The following is a 27,568-nucleotide window of genomic DNA, read 5'->3' as shown; positions in this document are numbered from 1 at the left end:
CAATCTACGTATTTATACGATATCTTAATGACTTGATAATGATACCGTCAGAATACGTGTTACCAATACAGTTGACGAGAACGAGGACTAAACAACATGTAATTACAATCTGTAGGACAGGTACGTGTACTTAAAGCCAAGCTCTTGGCTACGACTAAACACAAAAGCATTACTGCTTCAGGTTAATAGTTTTGCACACGTCTCCTAGGTAATTATTCACATGAAAGTGAACACATGAAAGTGAACACATGAAAGTGAACACATGAAAGTACATTGTCAAGTGTTCCTTTATTAGATTCCAGGTTTCTTCACAAGGTATGTATTGCACTGTGGGTGACAATCTGGAAATAAAGAAGGGAACACTTGTACTTTCATGTGTTCCCTTATTTATTTCTATGAGTATATATAAAACATATCTCTAACAGACTGGCATCTTTTCCTATATCTTGACTTGCCTCTTTAAAGGATTAGCCCAAAATATATTTCAGCCTTGGATCAAGGCAAGCAGGTTAGATTAGGATTTGTGAGTCTTCACTTAAAGTAATCACACAACACCCCGTGTTAGTCTTAAGGGGAAATAAATCGGGTGGCCAGGAGTTTTTGTTCATTGCGTGTCGTTGTGTCCCAGCGACTCAATTATAGATGAAATATTGAAGAAACGAACACACTTACAAACAAACAAACAAACAAACAAAGAGACGGTGTCATTACTGAAGGTCAAAGATATTTTCAGATGAACAGTGTCCCTGAGCAACACTAATGTCGTATATCATGTAACGGAACTGTTCTTCAAGCTCAACGGAATTTCTTCTATGATAGTATATGATATCTTAAGATCATGGACATACGCTCTCATGGATGATGTGACCTGAGGTTATTCCAGGGTCAACAGTTGCAGTGACGTCAATGTGTTGACCAGTTAGCAGTTCTGTGTCCGCTGATTCCAAGATCATTTAATTAAATGTGACATAAACCTCATACATCTGTAGGGATTTGCTATTCGTGTGTTGGACACACATTTGCATTCAGCGTCCACTGGGATATTACGCGCAATGCGATTAGGCAAATCCTGAACAACAGAGCCAATGACATGAGGTTCCCATAATTAATGCAATACGTTCTTCATAAGAAGCTTTAAGAATGATGGCCGCATGCAGGGTCTGGAGCTTTCAGCGTCTGCCTGGGAGAAGAAAGGCCGTGTCATGATTAAGCTAACACCCACGTGCACCCACCCTCCCCGACCGCCACCTGTTTTTGCATAAATATTTGTTTGACGTGAAAATATATTCTTTGTAATGGTGGGTGAGTGATCCAGCGAGGTTACGGTTTCGGGATCGAGCCCACCTGTGACCGGGTGTAAAAACCTTGGAGTCAACTAGTGTACAGTACACAACCCTGTGCACTTAAAAGAACCCACGAATCCGTTGGTATATGACCAGATGGTGGCCACATGAACACGTGCATACATATACTTGTGGTTACAGCAACGTGCAGTAAACTTGGACAAAGTGCTGTGACTATGTGTCCCCGTCCACCCAGCTGTCAACTGGGTACCTCGTTAGGATGAGAGAGCTACAATAAACTCGGTGCGCCTAGTGGCATCAAGAGTTGTATACACCCCAGGGAGTTGAGATTGAAATACGATGTGCTGTTGAGATTGACATCCAGTGATCGAGGGAAAAATACCAGCGCCTTGAGCATGCACTAGTGCGTGGGTATGTGCGCTATATAAATATCCTATCTACTTAATATGTAAATGACCATCAGACAACGTAGATCAATTTATACGGTAAACAAAACTTGCAGGGATTATAGAGAAAGTGGCGGCGTAACCTCGATGCACTATTATTTACACTGCTGGAATAGTGGTAAGTGCGGCGTTATTCATCACACCAAGCCAAACCTGACGCATTATGTTTGGACCGTATAAATATAATGACTTTGTCGAGGATACTGTGTCATGGGTGTCTTTCTGTCTATCTATAACTATCAACTATAACTGAAATCTTCGCGGACTTTGCAGCAGTGAAAAGATAAATCCACAGATCAATATATTAACCGATAAAGGATTATCGCGAGCCTTACTATGATTGATCTCATGTTATTGAAGGAAACCCTTCTGCCTAATTACGGAAGAGACAGGCACTGATAATACCAATACGATATTAGGAGTGCTCTTGTCTTACACGACTAGCGTAACTGTCTTTCTGGTAGCGTTGCCTATCCTTGGAGCTGTCTAAATTGTCACCACGCACACCATAGCTCCCAACAGTAGCTGACGGAATACCGTCTTTAGACTGGTGGCAGTGATGGCACCTACGGGGATTCGTGTGATGACTATTTGCATCGAAAAACGCAGCAGTATATCTTAAGAAGAGAAGTCCCAGTTGTCAACTTCTAAAAAAATAAAAATAAAAATAAGGAAGAGAAGCATTCAAAACTCTCACGGCACCAACAAAGGCAGTTTATGACCAAAAAGATCCATATATAGTTATTTGTTCTTTAAAGTCGCTCTCGGTAGCATTAACAGAGTCTGGCCACCCGAATAGCTTCGTAGAGGGGGCGCTAAACATATATGATTTACCGTCCGTTAGCCGTTCGCTTACCACAGAGGTTACTCGGGTCACATTATCCCACGTAGGAAGATGTGACTTCGGTGACCTCTATGGGGAGAAAATAGTTAGTTAACCGACTTTCATCGTTTTTCGAGCTCTTCAATACGGCCGAACCTCTGTAAACAGGAAACATTATTTGAGGAAACAATCTAATATACAAGTGGAAGCTGTCTAATCCGTCATCCGTCACTCACTGGACTGAAGAAATAATCCGGTTTTATCAAAGTGATTGATTGTAGAACTGATGGTAAATGTGCAAGCCATGGATGGGGGCTGAGATTGTATGCCGGATTTTTTATAACATGCCGGATTGTACAGATGCCGGTTCTGACAGCTTCCATTGTATATTCAGTTGTGCATGTTATATATATAGATTCAGTGATGTGAGACCAAAGTCGACAACTGCAGCAGAACTCTCTAAGGCGTGTCTGGGCGCAAGTTTCTATGGCCTTCAACAACTGTCTTATCCACACCATGTATAGACGATGCATCTTTATTGTCAACGCTCAAGGAGGCTATACTAGTTATTGACTCTCGTTCGGATCGCACTGTCGTACCACCTGTCATCATTTTGACTTCTAATTGTCTGAAATTCGCCTTTAAGTATTGATGATAAAGCATATCAATTTTGAATTCTTTCCGACCATCAATATGTTATTTACATGTGTTTGAATGAAACAGATTACAAATTACAAAAGGGGTTGACTTTTTTTGCGGTTCAGTGTATTTTATATCTAAATTTTAAATGTCAACTTTCGGTATTTACATGCTGCATAAAACACATGAAAAGTCAATGAACATCGTAATGGTATCCTTTGAATGATAGCTTGAAGCGAAAAGGTTGGAAATCTCACGAGACGTTTCAGAATTCGGTTATGTTTATCTCTCCCTGCTGAAAACACTGACTTCTTGTCGTGCGAAACGAACCCGCGCCTATCACGGAATGCACGAGCGCCCGGACGATAACATCTGCCTGTTTGTGTTTTACGTGCAGAAAATAATGAATTTGTTATGTTTGCAAAGTCGTTAAAAAGGTATGTCAGTTTATGGTGGGAATGCAAATGACGATACTGGCGCCAGTGTGGAGAGAATGTTAAAATGTCGTCACGTTGTGAGAATTGTACAGGGCGTCACACGGTGTATGATTCATTGGTTTGTCCATACGTTGCAACAGATTTTATTTGCATGTTGTTTAAAACCACAGCTATATTTCGCCGATCTTTAGATTATTCAATCTGAACCAGACAATCCAGTGATCAACAGCATGGACATCAATGTACGCAAGTGAGATACGATGATATGTGTCAATAAAGTTGGAGAGAATGATCATCTAAGTCGCCTGTTACAAGTATGGACTGTTGAAGACCAATTCTAATGTTCACGGGTGCATTGCCATGGAAGTTCAACTGAGGAGAATCAGATCATGTCGTTCCTTAATTCACTGAGTTGGTGATTACGATTGTAGTTCAGTTAAAGGGATTTACTAGGGACTGGGGTCGTGATTTTGAGGTCAACTTCTTTCGAATTCGAGTCTTCGTAGTATCTCTTTTTTACGACATCGAGATCCCTCACAGTCAATGTCGTAACACAAACCCTTGTGTGTTGCACTAAATTGATAAATATCGGCCTGCAAATCCGTGTTAGAATAATCATGTAGGAGTTTAGCTTAATGTCCGGCTTGCTTAGTAAAGGCCAGGCATCATATCCGTGTTGCATATTTAGTAAATACAGGACATTGTATTCTGATCGCACTAATATAGCAAAGATCTGCGCCCCGAGCCAAAGGCGTTCGGAGAACTACAACATTCATATGTCAATGAAAAACGGTTGAATTACGACATGTCGTAACGTTCCGAAATCTTTTGGATGGGGACCCGGGCCCCTTTCCTCAAAGCTATCGTAGCTAAGGTGATCGTAACTCCCATACTTTAACATAGACTTACCTTAACTACTGTCGTAGTGATAAGTCACTTTGCGGAACGGGACCCAAAGCCTAGGTATATGTATAATTTAGTAAAAGTCCGTGACTGCTAGTTTCAATGAATTGGGGACCACCTAATCAGTAGCTGGAGAGTCCACTGGATGAGTGAAAAGGAGTGGTTTACACACACACGCACATACGCTCGCTGCAGCACATGTCGGATCGCCTTGATGGTATTCAACAATTCCACTCAACCTCACCTTCAACCTCAATCTTCACAATTTGGTTCACACCCAAGATGTTGTTTAAACCATTACCTCTTCGTTTTTCAGTAATTTAAATTCCCCTTGACAGTGAAGTCTCATCATCGGCAAAATGTGAAAGCTGTCTTCAAACACGTTTACTTCGATCTGTAAGGTTAAACTAAAATGTTTGTTTCTTTAGCTGTTCGGAGCTTAACCTTAAACATAATTAGCGTCCGTTCATTATTTGTCTGCCTCCCAAGGCTATTGTGCTTTTCCACTAATCCCGGCCATAGAGCCATTGCCCGAACGGGCACAACTCGGAATACCGTTTGAGTCGCACCTGCTCTACACCCAGTCTGCCGCAGGCCCTCGGCGATGACGTCACTGGGGTAACGTCGCTGCCAGGAGCTTTGTCATAAAAGGCAAGGCCACCATTAAATGGTTTCTGGTGATTATCAGTCGTGTGGAGTTCACTTTGATGATATGACATATTTTATGTCAAGATTCACACGGTTAATACCGCTGGGAGTAGACTCCTGCAGTGAGAAGTGTTCTTTTCTGTCTGGCTGTATTGAATGTGAAGGTAAAAGTTCAAAAGCAAAAAATGACAACGGGTTAACCCTCTTTGGCTTCAGTGATTTCAAGTGATCCATTCATGCACTTTTAAGAGCTTTTACCTTTTACGCCTAAAATGTGAGTGAGTATTGATGTACGTCGCATCAGCTATGTATGGTATTCGAGGCGAACGCCAAACCGAATATGTTACTGTGATAATCAGTACTTGTTATTCTCCGTATTTATTCATACTTGTGTGGACATTAGTTAATTTCCAGCCTGATCACTGCGATGTGGAAACTTATTTTTGAACCAGACTGTATCGCAGAATTGCAGTCGTTTCACATGAGAATGGTGGAACGTGGTCAACAGGAGTGTATTCCGATTTCTGGTGTCCTAATGTACAATTAATGTACGACTATCATCTACGTTGCGAATTTTCGTTTCGTCCTTGTCACGAATAATTATTTCCTATGGATTCTGTTGTCAAACGAATGTCTGGCTCCTGTCAGCGCTTGGTTCCTGGGAGGCCTACTGCAGACTAAGTTCCGTAATAGTCACAACGCCCAGACTACTTCATGCGCACGCAATCAGTTTCCTTAGATTAAACCAACGCATGACGGAAAGCTATTGTAGACGTTTACTATCACATTAGGTGGGCTATCTTTCTAGACTCCATCGTTAGGTGATAGTATAACAATTGTTATTGTATTACGCGATTGGAAGCGGTTGTTGTTTCATGAATGTGTTCATGAATGTGTACTATTAGCTTTTAGTTTAATTATGCTTTATTACGCTATTGAAAACGGTTGCAATTTGTTATGAAATTGTCAGGATTCTGCATTATTTACACACTCGGAGACGGTGAGTTAGAACTGTGGGTACAGCGTCCGCTCTTCATGCTGAAGAAAGAGTTCGATACCCCATATGATATCAATGGGTGAAGCCCAGTTGTGGCGTTCCCCGTGTAATGTCAATGGAATATTGCTAAAAGCTGTGTTAAAGCAAACTCACTCACTCACTACACATCTTTTCACATGTATACTTCCGGTATGAAACTACCTAATGACATGGCGAAACACAGACGATAATCCTATAGTCTCTTTCTTTAGCATTCGATAAAAGAGACCCCTGAATGTTTTCGCGAAGACTGATGCAAGCAGCATTATAACGTGAAAGCCAAACATACAAGCAGCAAAGTGCTAACGTAATGAATGTTATCATATACTGTATCCCAAAGTCTAACGCCTTTCTCCATTGAATAACGACTGATGGTGATGAACCAATGGCTTCTCTCAACCACATTCATAACACAAGTTCATTATCGCCGTTGCACAACACAAGAGGTTAACAACGTAAGGCCCTAGGAACATAGCAACAACAGTCTTCTTTGTTGACTTCATTAATAATTAATGTGTGTCTAGTCTCGCCAGAAGAATAATATGATATTGGAAATATTATTTGTCTGCAGAGCGTAGTCTTCCATGAAGATATAAATGTAAAAAAAAAATATACAGTGCTACAATATTTATCGAGACACATTTTCGTGGGTAAGGACCTATGGTAAGGGAGTAGTTGTGGCTTGGGTCGATCTGGGATAGGCAAACAGGTGGATGGACTGTTTGATGTTGGTGAATGTGGTGCAAAGAATCGTTACCAATTCCACGAGAATTGCATATGCCATTGTGATTATATAGTGAATTAGTATTTTAGGACCCGTGAAGGTCCGGGGTAGAATAGGCCTTCAGCAACCCATGCTTGCCATAAAAGGCGACTCTACTTGTCGTAAGAGGCGACTAACGGGATCGGGTGGTCAGGTTCGCCGACAGGGTTGACACGTCATCGGTTCCCAATTGCGCAGATCGATTCTGATGCTATTGATCAGTGGGTTGTCTGGTCAAGACTCGATTATTTACAGACCGTCGCCATATAGCTGAAATATTGCTGAGTGCGGCGTAAAACTAAACTCACACACTCACTAGTTGTTGGGCAATGTGTTTTGCTAAAAGATAGAAAACGAATACCACACGGTCATTGCTTCAGTCTCTGACTTACGTATACACTGTATACAGTACATCAGTTACATACCTCCTATCTGCTATTGTGTGAATGTAATGATGTCATGAAATATACATCAGAGCAATCAGAGTGAAAAGAGAGAAAATAAAGAAAAACAACGGATTATAAGTACAGTAACCAATTAAATTCATCGCGGCGATAATCGTCCAAAACAATGAGGCTTAAACGCTAAAGGTACTTTGACAAATTGAAAACCACAACACAATTACACGGCTGCATTCAACAAGGAGATGACTTTGTTGATTTTATTGATATGTCCAATGAGCTACAGTTTAGCGAAGGAAAGTTGGAAACTATCTATGTACTTTGATAGAAGATGCCCCAGAACGATGTTTAAATCTCTCGTCATGGCATGTCTGTCCCATGGTTGACATCTGTGCCAATTTCTAATCCATCAAATTAATCAAACTGAATTAATGGTTTGTCATTATCGTTACAGAGTCAGACTGCCAGACATCAACAAGAGCCAGAATACTCCTGTTCCCTGTCAAAGCTACCTGTTCCGGATACTGGCGGAAAGAGTTAATGGACTCTAATGCTCTCCGCAGCTATTCAAAGGTTTTGATGCCTTGAACTTCAGGATTGCATTACAAATTTCAGACTTAATATTCTAAACTGCTTTTGGGTTTGAGCCATTACTAGAAATAACTATGGAGAATTTCAACGGATAATCGACATCAAAACATTTATCATTGGGATATATGTTATTGAACACTTGTTTTTACCCTCAAATGGATGCAAATATGCTTGTACATATCACATGCTTGCACCACCTGGAGTCTTGAAACATATGTCCCGAGAGCGTCAACAAATTGGTATTTAAGAGTTGTGCTGTGCACGTCTTCATTGGATTTGGTGCTTGGACCTTAGTGAGTAGCTGGAACATTCCTGAGCTGATTTGCTGTGTGTCTAGCCGTAGCTGAGCGTATCTACGGTATCTCGAAGACTATCTACGGCACCGAAAGACTTGTAGACGGCTCAATCTTAACTTAAAGACGGGATATGGCTACCATGGACAACCAAAGCTTTGGTTATCTGAACATCAGCGAACTATTGTCTCCTTATGGGAACAACACCTCAAGCATGTACGAGTTTTACACGGTGAGTGCAATGAAGCCTTATTTTTAAATCCACTTTATTCGGTTGCAACCAGTTAACACTGTGTCCAACTTCGGTGTGTCGAATTAACTGTTGTCGCGAATATTGAATATATTCCAAGAACTAGCATGCTTTGTAATATTAATCATTCGTTCAAATATTCACGAAGAAAACTGAAGTGAATTCCTGCCTACTAAACATCAGTTGATAGCAGTGGTTATTGGTTGAAGTTTGTTTCCTACCTCAGTTTAAACAAGCGACATGTCTACGAGAATCTTTAATGGCTGTCGTTATTTTCATCATCTCTGCGTCTCAGATTATCTTAAAGTTTCTCGTACCATCAAATATATGAAGCGATGTGATAGCCTTGTGGTTAAAGCGTTCGCCCATCATGCCAAAGACCCGGGTTCGATTCCCCACGTGAGAACAATATGTGAAGTCTGTTCCAATGCCCTCGATATTGCATTGCTGGAATATTGCTAAAAGCGGCGTAAAGTAAATCACTCACTCACTCCATCAAACATATCGTACTTACGCCATTAATGTACATAATTGTCCACTTACGTGTCTTCCATGCCTGACTGTATTCGAAAGAGCGAAAATCAAGTCAACATTTTTAAAAAAAAATCCCTCCGCGTCATCAGAAAGTTGAAAAAAACACAAATGGTTTTTACTCAATCCAGTTTTCTTTGCTGTTGAATTATTCATTGTTATGTAGTTTACCCATGCAGTCTTGGGGCATTTCATGGACTTTTTTGGATGAAATGTCGTACGTATCTTCAATGCTGAATGAGACTGTCAACGTGTTACAACGAAACTCAGTCTCCCTGCTGCCGTGATAGATTGAAAATGCCTTTGTTGGTTTCCAAGGGCCGAATATGAATATAGTTGTTTACAGGCAAATGATTTCCCTGACATGAAAACGTCACCTATAGTCTTGATGAACCAAAGGATAGCTGGACGTGTACAGTTTATACCAAATACCAATTCCATGAATCGAAAACTAGACAAAAAGAATTGGCGAAATTTTAATTAACGACACCTTGACCTTAAATACGTAAGCGAAAAGGCTTCAAAGCTTTACATGTAAATATTTTCACTGGGGAAGTTATATCGCGGCATCTAAATGTGCGGATCATTGCTTTAACATGACTGTTGCTTATACATTGTTGGTCATGCGTCTGTAACTGTTGCCTCCACACATCAGGATGTTCATTCATTAACCTTCTTCTTTATTGCACTGGACCCGTGAAGGTCCGGGATAGAATAGGCCCTCTGCAGCCCATGCTTGCCATAAATGGCGATTATGCGTGTCCTAAGATTCGATTAACGGTATCGGGTTGTCAGGCTCGCTGACTTGGTTGACATATGTCATCGGTTCCCAGATCGATGCTCATGCTGTTGATCAGTGGATAGTCTGATCCATACAGACCGCCACCATATACCTGGAATATTGCTGAGTGTGGCGTAAAACTGAACTCACTCACTTACTCTTTATTGAGCGTAACGTTTCGGCGTGGGTTCCAACAACGTTTTCAGACTAGCAAGTGATCAGGACCTTCACTGCGTCGATAAGAACAGTGAAATAACAAAAGGGGCCGCAATTAGCTGTGGAGAGATGGGAACGCTGATTCCCAACTATTTCGTTTCTTATTTTCACCACCATATTCCTGTTTGTCGTTTTCACCAAACAGGGAAATGTCTGTAACCTTCATCACTTAGCACAACACTGGTAAATCGCTTTTTAACGCAGTCATTTCTTCGTTTTAACGCAGTCATTTCTTCGTTAATATGATATTGCAAGAGGCCATCGAAAATATATCAATCTTAGACCATAAATGCGAAATGGATTCTGTCGGGATAGTGTTCTGGTGAGTCAGCTGACAGTATAAAAATATTTAAACAGAGATCAGTTTTAACATACACCAGCCTTTACCTTTCACCAAACACAGCAATATTATCATATCGTTTAATATTTGGTTAAGAACGACGAACCATGTATGGGGTCCACCTCCGTGGTATGCTGGAATATTGCTCACACCGGCGTAAAACTCTGTATTTCTTGCATGGTTTACCTGTCATTACCTTGTCAGCAGTGTGAGTTCAATTACACTTACACCTTAACAATCAATATGGATTTATATTCAGTGCTACTCAATGAAAGAGGTTGTTCGTGTTAAGGCACTATAACTAACCGCAGATTAGCATTGTTCGCCTTATAAATGGCCGTGTTGCATGTCATGTTCATGTGCGTAAAGGCTACTCTTGAGTGGGACTCGGAATGACCCTTGGTCACAAGCCACTGCGGACAATGCCATCAATAGTAATCATACGTTGTTGAATTTACCTGCGTTCTGGTTTGTGTATGATTACAAAAGGCCCCGTCCCTGGTCGAATGATGTCACGTTTACTTGCATTACTTGAGCCCAAATTACGCTGCATCATAGCCCCAAGCAGCCTGATTACATGCAATATTTATGCCCGAAAGACGATAGCATGTATAAATACTTTGTTCATGTGCATTACGTATGCCTGAAAGACGGTAGCATGTATAAATACTTTGTTGACATGCATTACTAATGCCTGAAGGACGGTAGCAAGTATTAATACTTTGTTCATGTGCATTGCGTATGCCTGAAAGACGGTAGCATGTATAAATACTTTGTTGACATGCATTTCTAATGCCTGAAGGACGGTAGCAAGTATTAATACTTTGTTCATGTGCATTACGTATGCCTGAAAGACGGAAGCATAATTATATAAATGATTTGGTCATGTGCATTACTTATGTCTGAGAGACGGAAGCATATATAAATACTTTGTTCATATGCTTTGCTTATGAATGAATCGCAGCAACTCGTAAACCTTTCTACAGAAGAGTCTAAAGCATGTGGCATATACTATCTATTCGAATTTGGAATCGTACTTGGTTTTTTTAATGTTCATCTTTCAGACTTGCAACACACATACCTGCTGTTTAATCGTACAGACAACCAGTGTGTTACATACAACCGAGTCAACCAAATAAACATTCAGTCAGTCACCGTTCTAAACGCTGTACCTGTCAAATAGCATCACAGATGTGGCGATTATGTCTGCAAACCGATGAAAGTTAATTGAAATTCTTCCCGACGATGTCCATGTTATCGCTTTCACTAGTGGGAAGAGATTAAATGGACAAGGCTAAGGGAGGCAACTCCTTGTGTAACCGGTAAATGCAACAGTAATCAGTCTGGCATGAAGATAAAATCTCTTGCGGGAGATGGTAACTCTGTTGCTATATAATCTTGTTGTGGAGAAAGCATTGGCAGGGGCGTTCAGCGTATGTGATCAATCAGAATTAATTATTGAGGAGATTATTTTCATTTGTGGTCTTTTTGATCCGGGACACGTGGGAACGGAATATTTTTATGGGTCGTATTTTACGACTTCGGGTAAATACCCTGTAATCTACGTACTAGCGACTTTATCAGTATCTATGTTCCAGTGCCGAAAACTGACACGGACGTTGTTATCGGTTGAATCATACCAGAACTTACGACTTACCGTAAGTAGTGTTGGCACTTCCTGACAAACAGATTCCAAACACTATGGCATTGGAACATTAAGAGCTTGTGCATTCTTCAGCCGACACCAGAATTGTACACTGTGCCTCATTTTCTGTACTAATCTGTTGAGAGACATTTGATGGTACACAGTTTCGCTGTCAGGGACACAGCCTTTACGGCACATATTTGTTATGAAGAAGGCCTCTCTATTGGGGGTGGGGGTGGGGGTGGGGGTGGAGTGGAGTGGGGGCTCGATACGCTGTCTGGGCTGTAAGAGCGCTGATGATGAGTCTAACCAACCTGAAAATCACGAAGATCCGAATTCCTCAACGAACCTGTGCTTGTAGAAAGGCGTGACAAGCGAGCTACGCTGCCATTGAATCTCCGCTATGCACTTGTAGGTGGATGCTCATGTCAAACACTGGTTTGTCTGGTCCAGACTCGTTTATATACAGACGCCCATCTTGTAGCATGAAATGTGCTGGCTACAGTGTTAAGGCGGCGTAAGTGCATAAAGGTTTGTATGTCATTACCCGAACTACCGTTTAGATCGACAACGGTGTCCACAACTTTTGGAACTTTTGTGAATAGAACTCGAACAAAGAAACACAACATTGCTTGGCATGGTCATTTCTGTATAATGCTCTAACCCATAATACACCTTAGAAACACGGTCAACGTAAGGCGACACTGGCAAAAAGACGATACGTAAAACTTGTAGGAATTTCCAATTCAGCTCTTCAGTCAGGTTTTATTTGTCATTACGTATTCATTGAGCGACGTTTCAAAACTCTGAAAACATTAAGCGCACGAATATAAATTCAAATTAAGGCAAAACCAACGTATGAAATTCAGATCAGCTTTAATTAATGGTCGAAAAGCAGAGTGAATTTCTTTTGAAAAAAATCTTACGGATTTTTAATTCATACTTGAAATTTTAAAATAAAAGAAAATTGTAAAATAAAAATGTAAAATGTAGACACGAAGGCAGCAGCTGTTTGGGTATTGCTCGAGAACTATGCTGCTGAAACATAATGCTGCACAAATATTGTCTGGCGCTTATTAACAATATGAAATCGATATTGTACAACTTAGCAGGCCATGTATGCCCATCAGTCTGCAAAGCTATGCCTCAATGTTACATGTGGTAATTTTCCTACTGCAGGTTATATATCAGATTAGATAATTGACCAGGACCAAATGCCTTGAAACTAAAAACGAGAGATCATAATCAATGGCAGCGAGAAGCTCTTTTTATTTGAGTCACCACTATCTCCTACTGTCCTACACAGTCATCCGACCCGATGTCCCTGTGAAAGAATCCCTGACACCAAAGCATTCACTGCAAGTAAACCTTACGACAAGTCAAATTAAATTCGGAGAGCCTCATGCTAACGTGACCCGTGAAGGTCTGGGGTAGAATAGGTCTTCAGCAAACACATGCTTGCCATAAAAGGCGACTACGCTTGTCGTAAGAGGCGACTAACTGGATCGAGTGGTCAGACTCGCTGATTTGGTTGACACATGTCATCGGTTCCCAATTGTGCAGATCGATTATCATGCTGTTAATCACTGGATTGTCTGGTCCATACTCGATTATTTACAGACCATATAGCTGGAATACTGCTGAGGGTGCCGTAAAACTGAACTCACTCACTCACTCATGCAAACGTTGAGATACTATGGTCGTGATTACCTGAACGTTTGATACAAAATGTCGACCTTGACTAATATCAGTTTATCACGAACGAATCAAAATATTTCTTGGCTCAACAGCTAGAAATATCTGTCCTCACAAATATCCCATTTTTCGTCAGGTAAATGTATATAATTGTATTTTAACATCAAAATCTAATTCTAACAAATATATCAAAAGCATATTTAAGCAATGACAAAATAGCTCTTTCGGCAAAAGCCAGTGTTGTATTTGGCCATACAGTGGTATATACCAGCTGATTTACTTTTGGGTATATGCGTGTAGAAAAATCTGTGGACTAGCACTAGTTACATCGGCTGAAGCCAACTGCTGAGTATAGCATTATGAATACATATCGAATGCCGGAATGCTAGTTCCTTATTACTTTATAAACATAATTTGAACAAATGACACGTCTGTTTTCCGAAGTGGTAGGCACAATATTGGCGTCAAAGTAGCATGAGAGTTATTCACCTTTCATAGAAAGGGAGACAACTTTTGAAAAAATAAACCCATGACATACATGCACAAAAATTGCCGAAAAGAGTTAGTGTAGGCACGTGCTTAAAATGTCCAATGATAGGTACGCGACTGACATTATAATACGCCCAGAATATGGAACGGATAATAAAAGACACCATTATTTGTAGCCTTCCTTTTGGCTCTGTTGAGGGTATTCAAGGGTAGCCGACAGAGCATGGGGTAATTAAACTTGTTAGGAAAATAGTTCAAGTTTAAACCCATTTCGGCCCATCTGTTGCGTCATAGTAGCAACTTGTGCCTCTCTTGTTTCATTGGATGTCAACCTCAACGTCACATCAATCTCAGCTCCCCGATGAGTATACAACTCTTGCTGCCATTAGGCACCCCGAGTTTATTGTGGGGTACCCAAGTTTACTGCACGTTGCTGTACCCGCAACTAGGTGTATGCATGTATTCATGTGGCCACCATCTGGTCATATACTAAGTTTCCACCGAGAAGGGTATAATTCTTTCCTAAATGGTTGGCATAAACACAACAGTGTGGACAACATATTTTTCTGTCTTAAAGTTCAAGTCTTTCTGTGGAATTTCCCAAGTATTATTCTTCTAACTAATTGTTGTTAATATCCTATGTGATGGGGTGTTTGGGACTATAGCTCACTTCATTTTTTGGCCCTTAAGTGTGTTTAGATAGATTACACTACCTGTGTATTCAGTATAATATTTAAACCAATTTCCAAGTATGTTTATATACATTGACAAAATTAGTTAGGGATATATGTAAACTGAAATTTTTAAATTATGAACAATAAATCTATCTATGTCATCTATCTATTCATTGACACACTTATACATTATCAATTATAAAATACCAATATCCCTAACTTATTTTGTCCAGTACACACACATACACACATACACACACACACACCCACACCCACACAAGCGCGGGCCGTGTATGGTGTATCTTCTGAAGATATTTTTTGCAGTGAATGTTTGAGGAATCAACAGAAGCAACTATTCTGCTTCAGGTATATTCTCTGAAAATATTCAGAGCACAAAGTATCACTGTGACACAGTCTGTAAGCCACAATAAAATTTTGATAAATACACATCACGGGTTTCAGATTTAACTACTTGGAGTATTTCCTGAAACACTTTCATATATTAAGTGGTCTTAATCAATGCATCCTTTTAATCGGTAAAGAAACTATTGTGACGCAAAGAAACATTAAAAAAGATGACAAGTGATAGTATATTTTATATTACTGCTCTCCAAAGTCCTTGACGCAACCGTCTAATGGCGTCCAGGCATGTCCTTTCGGGTCTCCAACACAGAGTAATGCACATGACTATCATTTTACCTCTGTGCTGAAACTTTTAATCCTTTCAATAGTCATTGAGAAATTCAATTCACAACGGTTATTGTGTTCTGAAGGGGGCATTTTAATGGCAATAATGTACCTGATTTCAGCGTTGTAATCTCACCGTTGTCTCCGGTCTGTTCGCGCCATCCTTGACCTTTATCGGTGCCAACAAAATCGTTAGATGTTCTCGAGCCTACGTGTCTAGGTAATTATTCAAATGTAAGCCTCTTTACTAATTTACTACTTCAGGCTCTTTGAAAGAGCTTCACAAGAATGTACACATGGACCTGGAGGTAGAACAAGGAATTCACAGCTTGGTTTAGTGGTGATCTGTACAGAAATAGACGTGATATATTTTCTATGGTCGTTTGAACTTGAATAGCATGGCGACACATATTTGGTCATTCACATCACTAAAACGAAAACATGAGTGTTGTTTTTTTTAAATCCTTTATGAAATTAAAGTGTACGGAAGTATGGAATCTAGTGTCCTGCGAATGCAGTGTGAATGACGCCTTGCGTACTTACCGACATGGTCTGGCATCTCACATTTCCTTCCTGTCACAGTTTTCGCTCACCGATCAAACGATTGCACATTTACAGTTGTTATTAATGTACAACAATCATATATTCATCATTTGGATAACACCGTCTCAAGACAAAAAACATCATTTTCTTAACAGACAGAATAATTTTAGCAGCATCAGCAACAGTAGTTCTAAATCTCTCGATATTTAACGCCGTTGCTGCGGTTATGTGCGTCAAAAGTCTGGCCGAGCTTATGTGACGATGAGGTGACACATAAATACCAGACGTTGATAAGCTACTTCTTTCAAAAACGTTAGACTGTTGTCTCTGGAAATACGAAACCCAGGATGACTGATGGTTAATCTAATAATTATAGCTATTGCGAGACCAATAGTTTCCGATGACGACAGCAGTATTTCTTAATACTGCAAATAAACCCCGAAAACATTACCCTGTCAAGTATTTTGCGCTGTGTGTGGGCGTTTAAAGAGTTATTTAGCTACGGCTACTGCAGCAGATGTATGGGTGCCGAAGACACATTGTGAACCAATGAAATATTTGTACTATGTGTGAAGCTCATTTCCGGTGTCCTAAGATATTGCTGGAACATTCCTAAAACTAAACTCACTCACTCACTCACTCACTTGAACCTACATTCCAGCGATAAAGACTGACACCGAACTTCAAAGCAAGATATACAATGGCATTTGGAAGACACGCATCAGTTTTAATATCACATCCACTTTACGATCGTCATTCCTGTCTGTGTAAACATATAAACATTCTACTGTCTAGAAGTTGGCCATTTATGTCACTGTCAAGTACGTAGATGAAAGCGGTGCAACGGGTTCCATGATCTTTAAATTTAATTATCATAGACCACGTGTGAGTTTGGTCGTATAATGAAGTTTGTAAGCGGTATATGTAGAATAATAATGACAATTTTAACAACAAGAGCACATTGCTGGTTATCGGTGGTTTGTCTCAAGGACAAAAAGGGGCAGTGGGTATAGCCTAGTGGTTAAAGTGTTCGCTCGTCATGCCGGAGACCCCTGTTCGATTCCCCTGTTCGAACAATATGTAAAGAGAATTTCTGGTGATCCCTCTGGGTGATATTCCTGGAATATTGTTTAAAATGGCGTAAACCGTCACAAACTCACTTACTTAAGAACAAATATCATGGGAATAGAGTACTTTGTATACGGATTATTCACCTGGGTGCATTAAACATGGTCATGCTTTGTATAAACTATTATTACGTGTATATTAGCACTAGCTTTAGACCCGTAAATGTTCCATGATTACATGGTTTCCAATGAATCTGTGCAAATCGTGAGAGGCGATCTAAGGATCGGGTGGTGACACAACGAATTGGTTGGGTGACACCGGAACCTTTGATGGCGGATCGTAGCTCATAACATCAATTGCTGGATTGTTACATACTTACGAGAATATCTACATGCTGTCATCATGTTTGCTGAAAGTGGTGTATAAAAAAATATACATCCTAACACTAGCTATTATGTTGAAAATATTAACACAGATATTAACATCCTTTGTGCTGTCTATAAAGGAAGACGTAAAATTATGTTTTCAAAGCATCAAAAGTGGTTAGTGCAACTACCCCGAATACCGAATATAAACCCCACCCCATCCCCCCATGCTCGGTAGGGCGCCGAAGTGGACCTTTGAACATACACTGATGGCGTTTTGACAAACTGGAATTGTGTATATGTCTTTTTAAACACATTTTAAGGACTAGGAAAAACCTAATAAAGAATATCTCAGTCACCGTTGCCCCAGTGTCACTCTGCAATGATATGACTAGCAGATGATGTTGAGTTGCCCCGACGTTTGATTACACCATGTCTGATCGTACAAAACTCATTGCAAGTCTTAATAAGAGAAGATCCCTGAAGAACACCGCAAGAACCTTGCACTGCATAACCGGACGGGAGTTTACTGTTATTCTGTGACACGTAATAAGGCTGGTGAAGGGGAGAGACAACTGTTATTGTTTGATTTACACATTTCACACCAGTATTAACCCTTTCGGTGCCAACTGCTGTCTCTGTAGTCACATAGCCCTTCACCTGGACATTAATAATTGTGTATTTAGTTTACTCAAAGTGACGCAAATCTTTTAATAAAAGGCACCAATTGGGCATGAAATTGACGTCAAATCCACATTTCATGAAATTATATCATCCCTGAATCCACTACGTTGTCCAGATGGGTGAATTATCACTGCTGAGGGCGGAAAGTGAAGCCTACGACTGTGTCTTAACAAACGCATGTACACAAGCGTCGTTGTTTACGTGAAAAATACTTGAACCTCTATTTCCCCAGTTCTCCCTTTTAGCACTGATGCTATGCATAGAGAGGACATGCCACGTGGTGCTTTGAGTTTACATTGTAGAGTAACGATCGATGACTTCCTTCAAGTTTGGAGTTTCACTTGAAAACAGGCCTTCGAAACGATTTTTAATTGTATACGTTGACCAGTATTGGTATTAATCCCATACATGGTATACTGTTGTGTAGGTTTTTGGTTATTTCTAGTACACGCGCACGTCCTCGAAGGCGATTTCTAGCGATATGATACAGATCTTATCAAATGATAATGTTAAAACGTCCCAACTGACTCGAATACTATCTTAATTACCCTCATGTTGCAATATTTATTGAACTGATGAGAACAAGTCAAAAAGCTATTCTGACTACCGATCGAAACGAAAACTCTGTGAACACAATCTATTGATGTAATAAGATCTATATTTTCAGTGTGTCTCATGTGCATGTTTTTGTATAATTGTTACGTATGTTGTACTGTTGGTCTCATTGCCTACTGTACTTCATGAATGATGATGGTGATGATGATAAATAAAATGAACAAATCTCAGGTATTACATCAAATCAAAATAGTGTTTTTTATTTGGCAGCGAATCAATACAAGCTAAGCATGTTTTACAGAAAAGAATCAGACGGAATATTCGTGGAACCATCTGATATACGTGTTGTCTGGCAGACAGGTTCCGGGGTTGTATTTCAACAGGCAATTATCACTGTACACCGCGCGAAAGCCAAAAGCGGCCGCTGGCTCTTCTTTCAACAAACTATTCTCGCGTGAACTCGAGCGAAACGTGATGACAACGTGATCCCCAATATCCCGATGACCTCCCCTTAATAACTCTCACCAAAATGGAAATTTGATCTTCGAGGTGAACAACCAATTTGTAGACGATCTTTTGACATTTCTTCTCGCAAGTGCTAACACTGTATAGGACATGTTACCTACCTTCACAGTTGCCTTCAATACAAACTGAGTTTTGTATGCGTTACTAATTATGTATGGGATGCATCGTGTTTCTGAGGATTAGGAGCGATGTCTGGTTAAAGTCTGTTATTAGTTAAGGGTGTAATTTGGGTCCAACCATGATAATTTTGTTGGTGATTAACAATAACTTTCACTAATACCTGTTAGTGTTATCGTCCCCATGTTCAACGGTGGCCATGGTATTTCCTAAAATAAACTGACGTCTGACAAGAATAAACGGACGTCGAACGCTTCTGGTGGTAGTACTCAAAGTAAGTTAATCTGTAGTTTATCACTTAGCTCAGTTATTTAGTCTATGTTTGTGCTGTAGTTTTATCTGTACCTTAATATACCTTAACAGATGGATCTATCACCCGCTAGAGCAATATGAGTGTTACAGCGGAAGCCGTCAAAACCGACATCTTTCCAATTCGGCAAGTTGACATCCCAGTCCCATCCACGACTTGTATATCTATCATCAGCTCTACAATCCGGCACATTGTCTAAACCGGATTGTATATCGGTTTTAATGAGTACCGGTTCAGACAGCTTCCACTGTACTTTGTTATCCCCCTTGAGGTATGATTTGGTTTGGTTTGGCTGTTGTTTAACGCCGCACTCAGCAATATTCTAGTTGTATGGTGGTGGTCTTGAAATAATCAAGTCTGGACCAGACAATCCAGTGATCAACATCATTAGGATTCGATGACATGTGACAACCATGTCAGTGAGTCTGACCACCCGATCCTTTCAGTCGCCCAGCATGGGTTGACGACAGATTCTCACCCTGATCTTAACGAGGCCCTTGGGAATGAACTTCGTCTGAATGTCATTGATGTTTTTTGAAATATCCGTACGCACACCCACGCCCATGAGTGTAGCTAGACGCGTATATCAACAGTGTTTAATGTGTTCGCTCCTCACACCAAGACCCGAGTTCGATTCCCCTCATGGGTAAAATTTGTGAAGTCCATTTCTGATGTCCCCCGCTGTGATAGTGCTGGAATACTAGTATTGCTAAAAGCGGCATAAAAAAACTAGACTCACTCACAATATTGTATTTGTTGTCCTCTTAGTGTTTTGTTTGTTGTTTAATGCCACACTGAACAGCACTCCAGTTATACGATGGCCGTCTGTATGTAATTAGGTCTGGACCAGACGATCTAGAGACTGACATCATGATCATCCATTTTTGAAAATGGAATACGATGATATACGTGTCAACAAATTCGACACTAGTGTTTTGCTGAAGACCAATTGTATGTGGGGTTTTCAAGGGTTCTGAAACAGAAACATTCATGTACTGCTAACAGATTTATAAATGTAACACATTTGGGCACATTTGAATACCTCACAGATTTTGATAAAATGAGTATCGTGCCCCTCTATATTTGTTTTAAGAGTCACTGATTCCAAAAAACTGCTGTTTGACGCTCGCCATTTAAACCGCCGAGACAATGTATTGTTTAGTTCCCTTTTTCTATTCACCTTCAAAGGTCTGTCTCAAGTATTCCACAGTGAACTTCACATAACATCTCCCAGACAAGTACCATACTTTGATTGTCGTATCACCATCCACCATGTGAAACACACTCTCTTGGAAAGCAAAGGATATTTGGATTTTTCATTAAATGTCAGAGAGGCTATGTCTACTTCCACGGCAATCTCAGTCAGACATGAATAGGAGCCAACATATACTTTGTGAGTTGAAATGAAAAACTGAAGTAAGTATGATGACATATGACCTATGGAACAGGGGCAGACAACTCTCCATACTTTACCACAAATACCTGACTGCAGAGACTTCATTCACTTTATGAGACCACTTGAGTAACTTCTGGAACAAAAACTTGTCCATTTTACCATGAATACTGAATGTGATATTTTCACATTAGCTTTAGAACTATAAGTAAAGAGTGTTTTGAGGTTGATAATAATAATTCACTTATATAGCGCCTAGTATCCATCTGACTAGATGCTCACTGGGTACCCATTTTCTGCTGGGTGAACAGGTGCAAATCTGACCAAACTCGCTTGCCTAAGGTGAGACCACATGTTTCTCATGTGCTTCGTTGTGGGGCAGGACCGAAGTCCTAGAAACTCCCAGGAGTTAAACTGTCAAACACGGCCACCCATCCAAGGACTGTCCGGGTTGACAGATAGTAATTATTGCAGATGTTGCATAGGGTGTTGTTATGTTTTGTATATGTACAAAAACAGCATGATAAATGACAACAATCGCATCTCTAAGGACAGATATCAGTTCAGACGCTGTTGTATTGATCACGTCAAGAAATACAGGAATTCTGACATTCTGACATAAGTATTTCCCGTCTTGTGAACCCTTTTTGTCATGGGAGCGGCGTAAAAGTTAACTCACTCACTCCATTATGCTTAACTTCGGATAATATCGAAACGCAAAATGCACTCATGGTCAATAACAATAATCATTCAATGTGTACTTTGGAAAAATCTCAAGAAATATAACAGTTTTTCAGAGATTCGCTTATTTTTTTAAAACGTGTGTCAGATTTTCAGAACAGTGTTCACATTAAGTTTTGAAAACAGAACATTGCAGGTAAAAGTCGCAATCAGCTTCTTATCAAGAGATCGAAGATCAACGGCATGGGCAGGGACACTTGTGTTGGTGAAGTTGCCGCATCTGTAATTTCCAACTTGCAATATCCCGTTAAAATCACGATCAAGTGTGTGTGATCAAGTAATGATAACATTACGAAGTAGGAGATCAAGAAACAGTTTCTGGAATGAATGGGTTTAACAAAGGCTTGAGCTTTTAACACTTTTTGTACGGAGTTAAAACTGAGAGGAACCTCTGTTTTTGAATTGCTACAAGCTACGTAACTTGTAAGGGTTTAAGGCGACGTAATGGAGTTATGACTTAAATCAATTACGTCACAACTTTGAAAGCGTGAACAACACGATATTCTCTCTTGAACCTCTCCCATTTTACAGTGACTACCCAAACTGCCCGTCTTCTTTAACCCCACCTTCCTCAGATCGGAATCGGGGCGGTGGGGCAGCTGGCTGGTTAAAGCGTTCTTTCGCCACACCGAAAAACCAGGTTCGATTCCCAAACATGGGTACAATGTGGGAAATCTAGCCCTAATCCCCGCTATCGTAATCTAATTTGCATTTTGTAGTACCCCTCCTTTCTAAACACTACACACCTTATCACTTAATAACTAGTTTCTGTTGGCCCCATTCATAGCTTATATGAACAACCCCGATCAATCTCACCTACTTCTACCCACCCCGTGCATATCTGACTCCTACTATCCCAAGACACAATCTCAACTATATCCACTCACTTCCGTATATATACAATCCTGCTACCCCAACGTACAATACTTTTATGTCTCAACTGCTTCTGTCCATCCTCTCTATATTTAACCACTCCTAACCTAACTCACAATAAGTGCTCATTTCAGCTATTTGTACCCAACCTCGTCTATATTCAGCCCCTGCAACCCAAGCTCACAAGAAGTTTACATGACTTCTACCTACACCTTCTTTACATTTAACCCCTGCTACCTTAACGCACACCTATTCACATCACAGTACCTGCTACGGCTGACTTTGATATAGATCATACTGATTGATAAAAGTTAAACAAACATCGATCGTTGATAGAAATCATTTCACATCATCCGTGAGTGAAGACACATATTCAATGGATTACTGATAGAATTCGCTTCTTGAGCAAAATTTGGAACCTGCCCACCAGTAAAGACAGATCATCATGTATTGAAATGTTTCACTGTGTCACAAGAGTTTATGTACGATGTTGTCACAGTTTTCTTTACGATAATCATTGATCCTAGTAGCCAGCTCTACATATATGCATAAAAATAACTACCACTCAAACTGCACCGTAATACACTGCTCCACACTGCCTCTTAGTCTCTGGACAGTGGCGAAGCTTAGTGGTTAAAGCGTTCGCTCGTCACGCCGAAGGCCTGGGTTTGATTCCCCACGTTAGTACAATATGTGAAGCCCATTTCTGGTGTCACCCGCCATGATATTACTGGAAATGTGCTAAAGCGCGGCGTAGAACTAAACTCACTCACTCCTCTAGGTCTCATTTATACCACCAACCAACCCTTAACCCCCTCAACAAAACCGCATCTGTATCATATATACATAAATTCAGTCGCTCCGCTTATACACTTAGCCCTTCTTACTCATTTGTTTTCTATCTCTGCTCCTGTATTTCTATTCTTTCAACCCATCTCCTTGAGTTGTAATAACTACCCTCTCCTTCCCACTACTCTTAACGCCACAACTGCAACTCACAATCGGATAAGTGCAATGGGGTATCCTCGAGTTCGCTGGTTATCGACACGGATTTGCTACTCCACGTGGGTGCAATGAATGAAGCCCATTTCCGGAATCCCCTAGCGGTGATATTGCTGGAATCTTTCTAAAAGCGGCGTAACACCCAACTCACTCACTTACAATCAGTTACTATCTCACTATCTATAACTTAACTCTGCTATACCATCTCAAAAACCGTCCTTCCTCTATAGACCACCGTTCCTGCTCTCGAAGGTGTTGAATCAGACCGTGTCAGATAAAGGGTTAACATTGCGATAGATTACTTCATTATATTTCCATCTCTCCGTGCCGTAGAAAAGATGTCAATCCTCTATCACGTCTCTTGCAATTTGGTCTCAATTAAATGCGTAAGAGGGTGCAACAAGGCCTAATCCGAGAGCCAAGCGGCTGCTAATACCATAACTCGGAGACTCTTCTCATCATTAATGCCCGTGTTATACAGCGGCATGTTGTCAACAGCGAGTCCTACTTGTGGCCGCGTCTCCTGCTTCTGGTCACTTTCATGTAGTGCTGCATTCAGGGGTAGGAAGTAGTAGTTCGCGGAAGGTCGTTCTCACGTGACCGGTCATGGGGTGTCCATTATCTGTTTGTGTTTTGTTTCTTTCTGGTTTGATATCTATATCGCTGCGATGTGTAAATAATCATGTCTGGAGTTGACAGTCTAGTGATCAATAGCGTGAGCATCGATCTGCGCATTTGGAATACGATGACATGTATCAACCAAGTTAACGAGCTGGACAACCCAATCCCCGTTAGTCGCTTCTTACGACAAGCGTGGGTTGCTGAAGACTAACAAGATTTTATTTTAAACAAGATCGTTATCGGGTCGCCCTTTGTGTAGCATTGCAATCACAAAGATCCGATTTGAATGAAGCTACGATTTAAAACGCATGAAACCTGACTTCTGGTTGATTTCAGTTGATTACCGATCCACATGAGTTTCCTCGAATGCACAACCGTTATTCATATATATTTCATTCCATTCTATCTCAATTTCTCACAAACCCCATTCATAATGCCCGTAAGTAGGTTACAGCACTTCGCGAGACCTTAGTACTTCCGGTGACATACATACCTTTTCGAATGGTTGTTTGTTGGCGATCGCGCAATTTGGAACCAGAACTGGTTCTTGATTATACGTTTTTCATCCGAAATCTTGTGCCGGAAGTAAGCAGGACTCCGTCTCGCATATCGCAAGTTAGGTGCACAAAGGGAGCTGTGAACCAGCTTAGTACCGGAAGTAGCATCTCCCGAGACTCGAGCCCAAAAGTCAGACACGTAAGGTGTGGTGGCTGCTTGAGACGTCAGTGTCACGACGCGAGTCAGTATCCGTTTTCTGACTGAAAATGCACCATATGTAGACAGCTGGAGAACCCTTCCCGGATGCAGATGTGTTTTTTCAGGCTCTGGAGGACAAATTCCGTCTGGATATTATCAACGAGCAAATTGTGGCTCTATCTAATCATCGAACACCGCGTCGAAGATCCATAATCTGGGCTGTACTGACTTCTAAGTAAACAGGTCTTATTGCCTTGTTCAACCTAAACCTTAACAACACTGCACGTGGACGTCACGTGTTATACGCGAGCATGTCAGTCAGTTAAAACAGTTCCTTGCTACTCATCATATTCGACTCCAAGCTACAGTGATGTAATTATTGTGTTGCTGGCGCTTCCTGAATCTCCCGAAGGCGTGAAGACATTACCCACTAACAACAAGGTGCTTCAGTGGACATGGGATAGATTCCATGCTAGTCGGAACTGTTGAAATATAGGCTAGGTTGTGAAGAGGTGATAGCAATATTAAAAGGTCATTTGTATAGCGCCTTTCCACGTCACAGGGATATGCTCATAGACCTTCCTGAGCTCAAGTTAAACCCTAGACTAAGGGTTAGTCTCTGAATATATATACTTTTGATAGTAACAAACAAACCCAGTTTAATTGAAAAGGAGCCCAAGGGAGATCAGAGATCTTGAACCTAAGAAAATCTAGACTTGCTTCATTCAAGGCTTTAGCACTGCAGAGAATGCTGGGCAGTAGGCAAAATAATGTGGCTCAGGGAGTGTGAGACAGACTAGTTAAACCTATATACATCTGGCAGGTACAGATGATTAAGAGACACTTGTAGCGGAGAAATGGATGCGTCTTGAGACGTGTTTTGAATGTACTTAGGGAAGGAGATGATTTTAACTCGATTGGAAGAGGGTTCAACAGAGAAGGTGCTGCATATGAAAAGGTTCTTGAGCCAAATGATTTTAGATTATAGTTCAGGACATCGAGTAATAGTTCTATATTTGCATTTTAATGGGATTAGCATTACGTTGACCAGTATGGAAAATGCTGTTAAGCTCGTTCAAAGAATTGTTTCCATAGACAAACCCCCTAATTTTATGATAGATTCAGTATATTACAATGTTCCTTGCACAGATGTATGCGTGTGCGTATGCGTGTGCGTGTGTGACTGTGAGTGAGTATGACTGCTTGTTCTTGTGTGAATTATTGCCGGCTTAGATGTGAATTAATAGTCCCACTTAGCACAACATAGTGACCCCAAACCGACCAGTCCTTTTTTTCCCCTTTATGCCAAGCCTAGCCTATTGGTTAAAACGTTCGTTCGCCACACCGGGTTCGATTCCCCACACGGGTACAATGAGTAAAGCCCATTTCTTGTGTCCCTCGTCGTTACATTGCTTGAGTACTGTTTAAAACGGCGTACAACTGAAGTCACTCACTCTCATCTTTATGCCGAACACTAGGCAGGGTAACAACAAGCAGAATATTTAAACGTTGAAATGACATGCGCTCTCCGGTCAGATGTTTTGTCACCATAGAGACAATGAAAGAAATTCCTAGTCAAATTTTATATACATGTATTTCATCCATATATCAAGAGAGAATGCTTAGATATCACTTAAATATTCTTATTCACTGTGGATGGTTCCTGAGTTGTTCTCAGGAATGTAAGTTTGATGAAAGCAACTCGGATTACCTTGCGTATCCTCTCATCATCATATCAGAAATACAGGTAATGAAGCATTATTTCACTTACGTGTCATACTTTGCATACATGATAAAACATAATAAGACACTGTAAACACCAATCCTTTAAAACTCTTGTATGTACTTGTGAGCACATATGCATATAAACAGCTATGTAATAAATATGACTTATGGCCATTGATACTGGAGACTTTTTACATAATAAAATGTAATCTGATCAAGTTTATATACACCGAAACCTCTGATGTTTTACACACTACTCTACAACTGGAGTTTTGGAATTTGGCTGGTGCAGCTGGGTTCTTGTCATAGGCTGCACGTGGTACAAGCAGGATAGCAATCTTTGAATTCAGTCCTGCATGCTCTCTTGGAAATATTAAGACCATACAACTGTTACCTACCGTTTTGACGATTACAACATGTAAAATGTGACCTGTACCCAGAAAAAATGTGCAAATAAAAAAAGAGGGAATGTAATATGTATATATGTTGACAAGAGCTGTACAAGGTGCTTACACAACAGGAGGCCATGTCGTAAATGAATAAAATGTGTTTCAAACAATCTAGAAGGAGGCCAACAATATTAACTGTGGCATGTGTATTTCTTGAAAGCGGTGTATAACATAGCTGCAACAACTCTATATAATAACTTACAAAACTTTCATTTGTTTTGAAATATGATGTACAACATTAACATGCAACGGGAAAGAAAAATACTTATAAAAAAAGAAACAAATGTATGATTACATGAAAATATAGAA

The 27,568-nt window shown here is 40.4% G+C and overlaps 1 protein-coding gene across 1 annotated transcript in view; it reads left to right on the top strand.

The window, feature by feature from the left end:
* The first annotated feature begins 8,426 nt into the window (after nt 1-8,426).
* The window catches only part of LOC137298691 (cardioacceleratory peptide receptor-like), an 82,360-nt gene continuing 63,218 nt past the window's right edge, over nt 8,427-27,568 (top strand). Inside the window, exon 1 of the mRNA XM_067830972.1 lies at nt 8,427-8,516. Within this exon, the coding sequence (XP_067687073.1) occupies nt 8,427-8,516 (90 nt within the window). The remainder of the gene's footprint in view (nt 8,517-27,568) is intronic.

This window comes from Haliotis asinina, chromosome 10 (assembly GCF_037392515.1).
Source record: "Haliotis asinina isolate JCU_RB_2024 chromosome 10, JCU_Hal_asi_v2, whole genome shotgun sequence".
In the NCBI taxonomy this organism is placed as follows: domain Eukaryota; kingdom Metazoa; phylum Mollusca; class Gastropoda; order Lepetellida; family Haliotidae; genus Haliotis; species Haliotis asinina.
The sequence above is the reverse complement of the archived record's forward strand: the minus strand, read 5'-3'. Positions and strand labels throughout refer to the sequence as shown.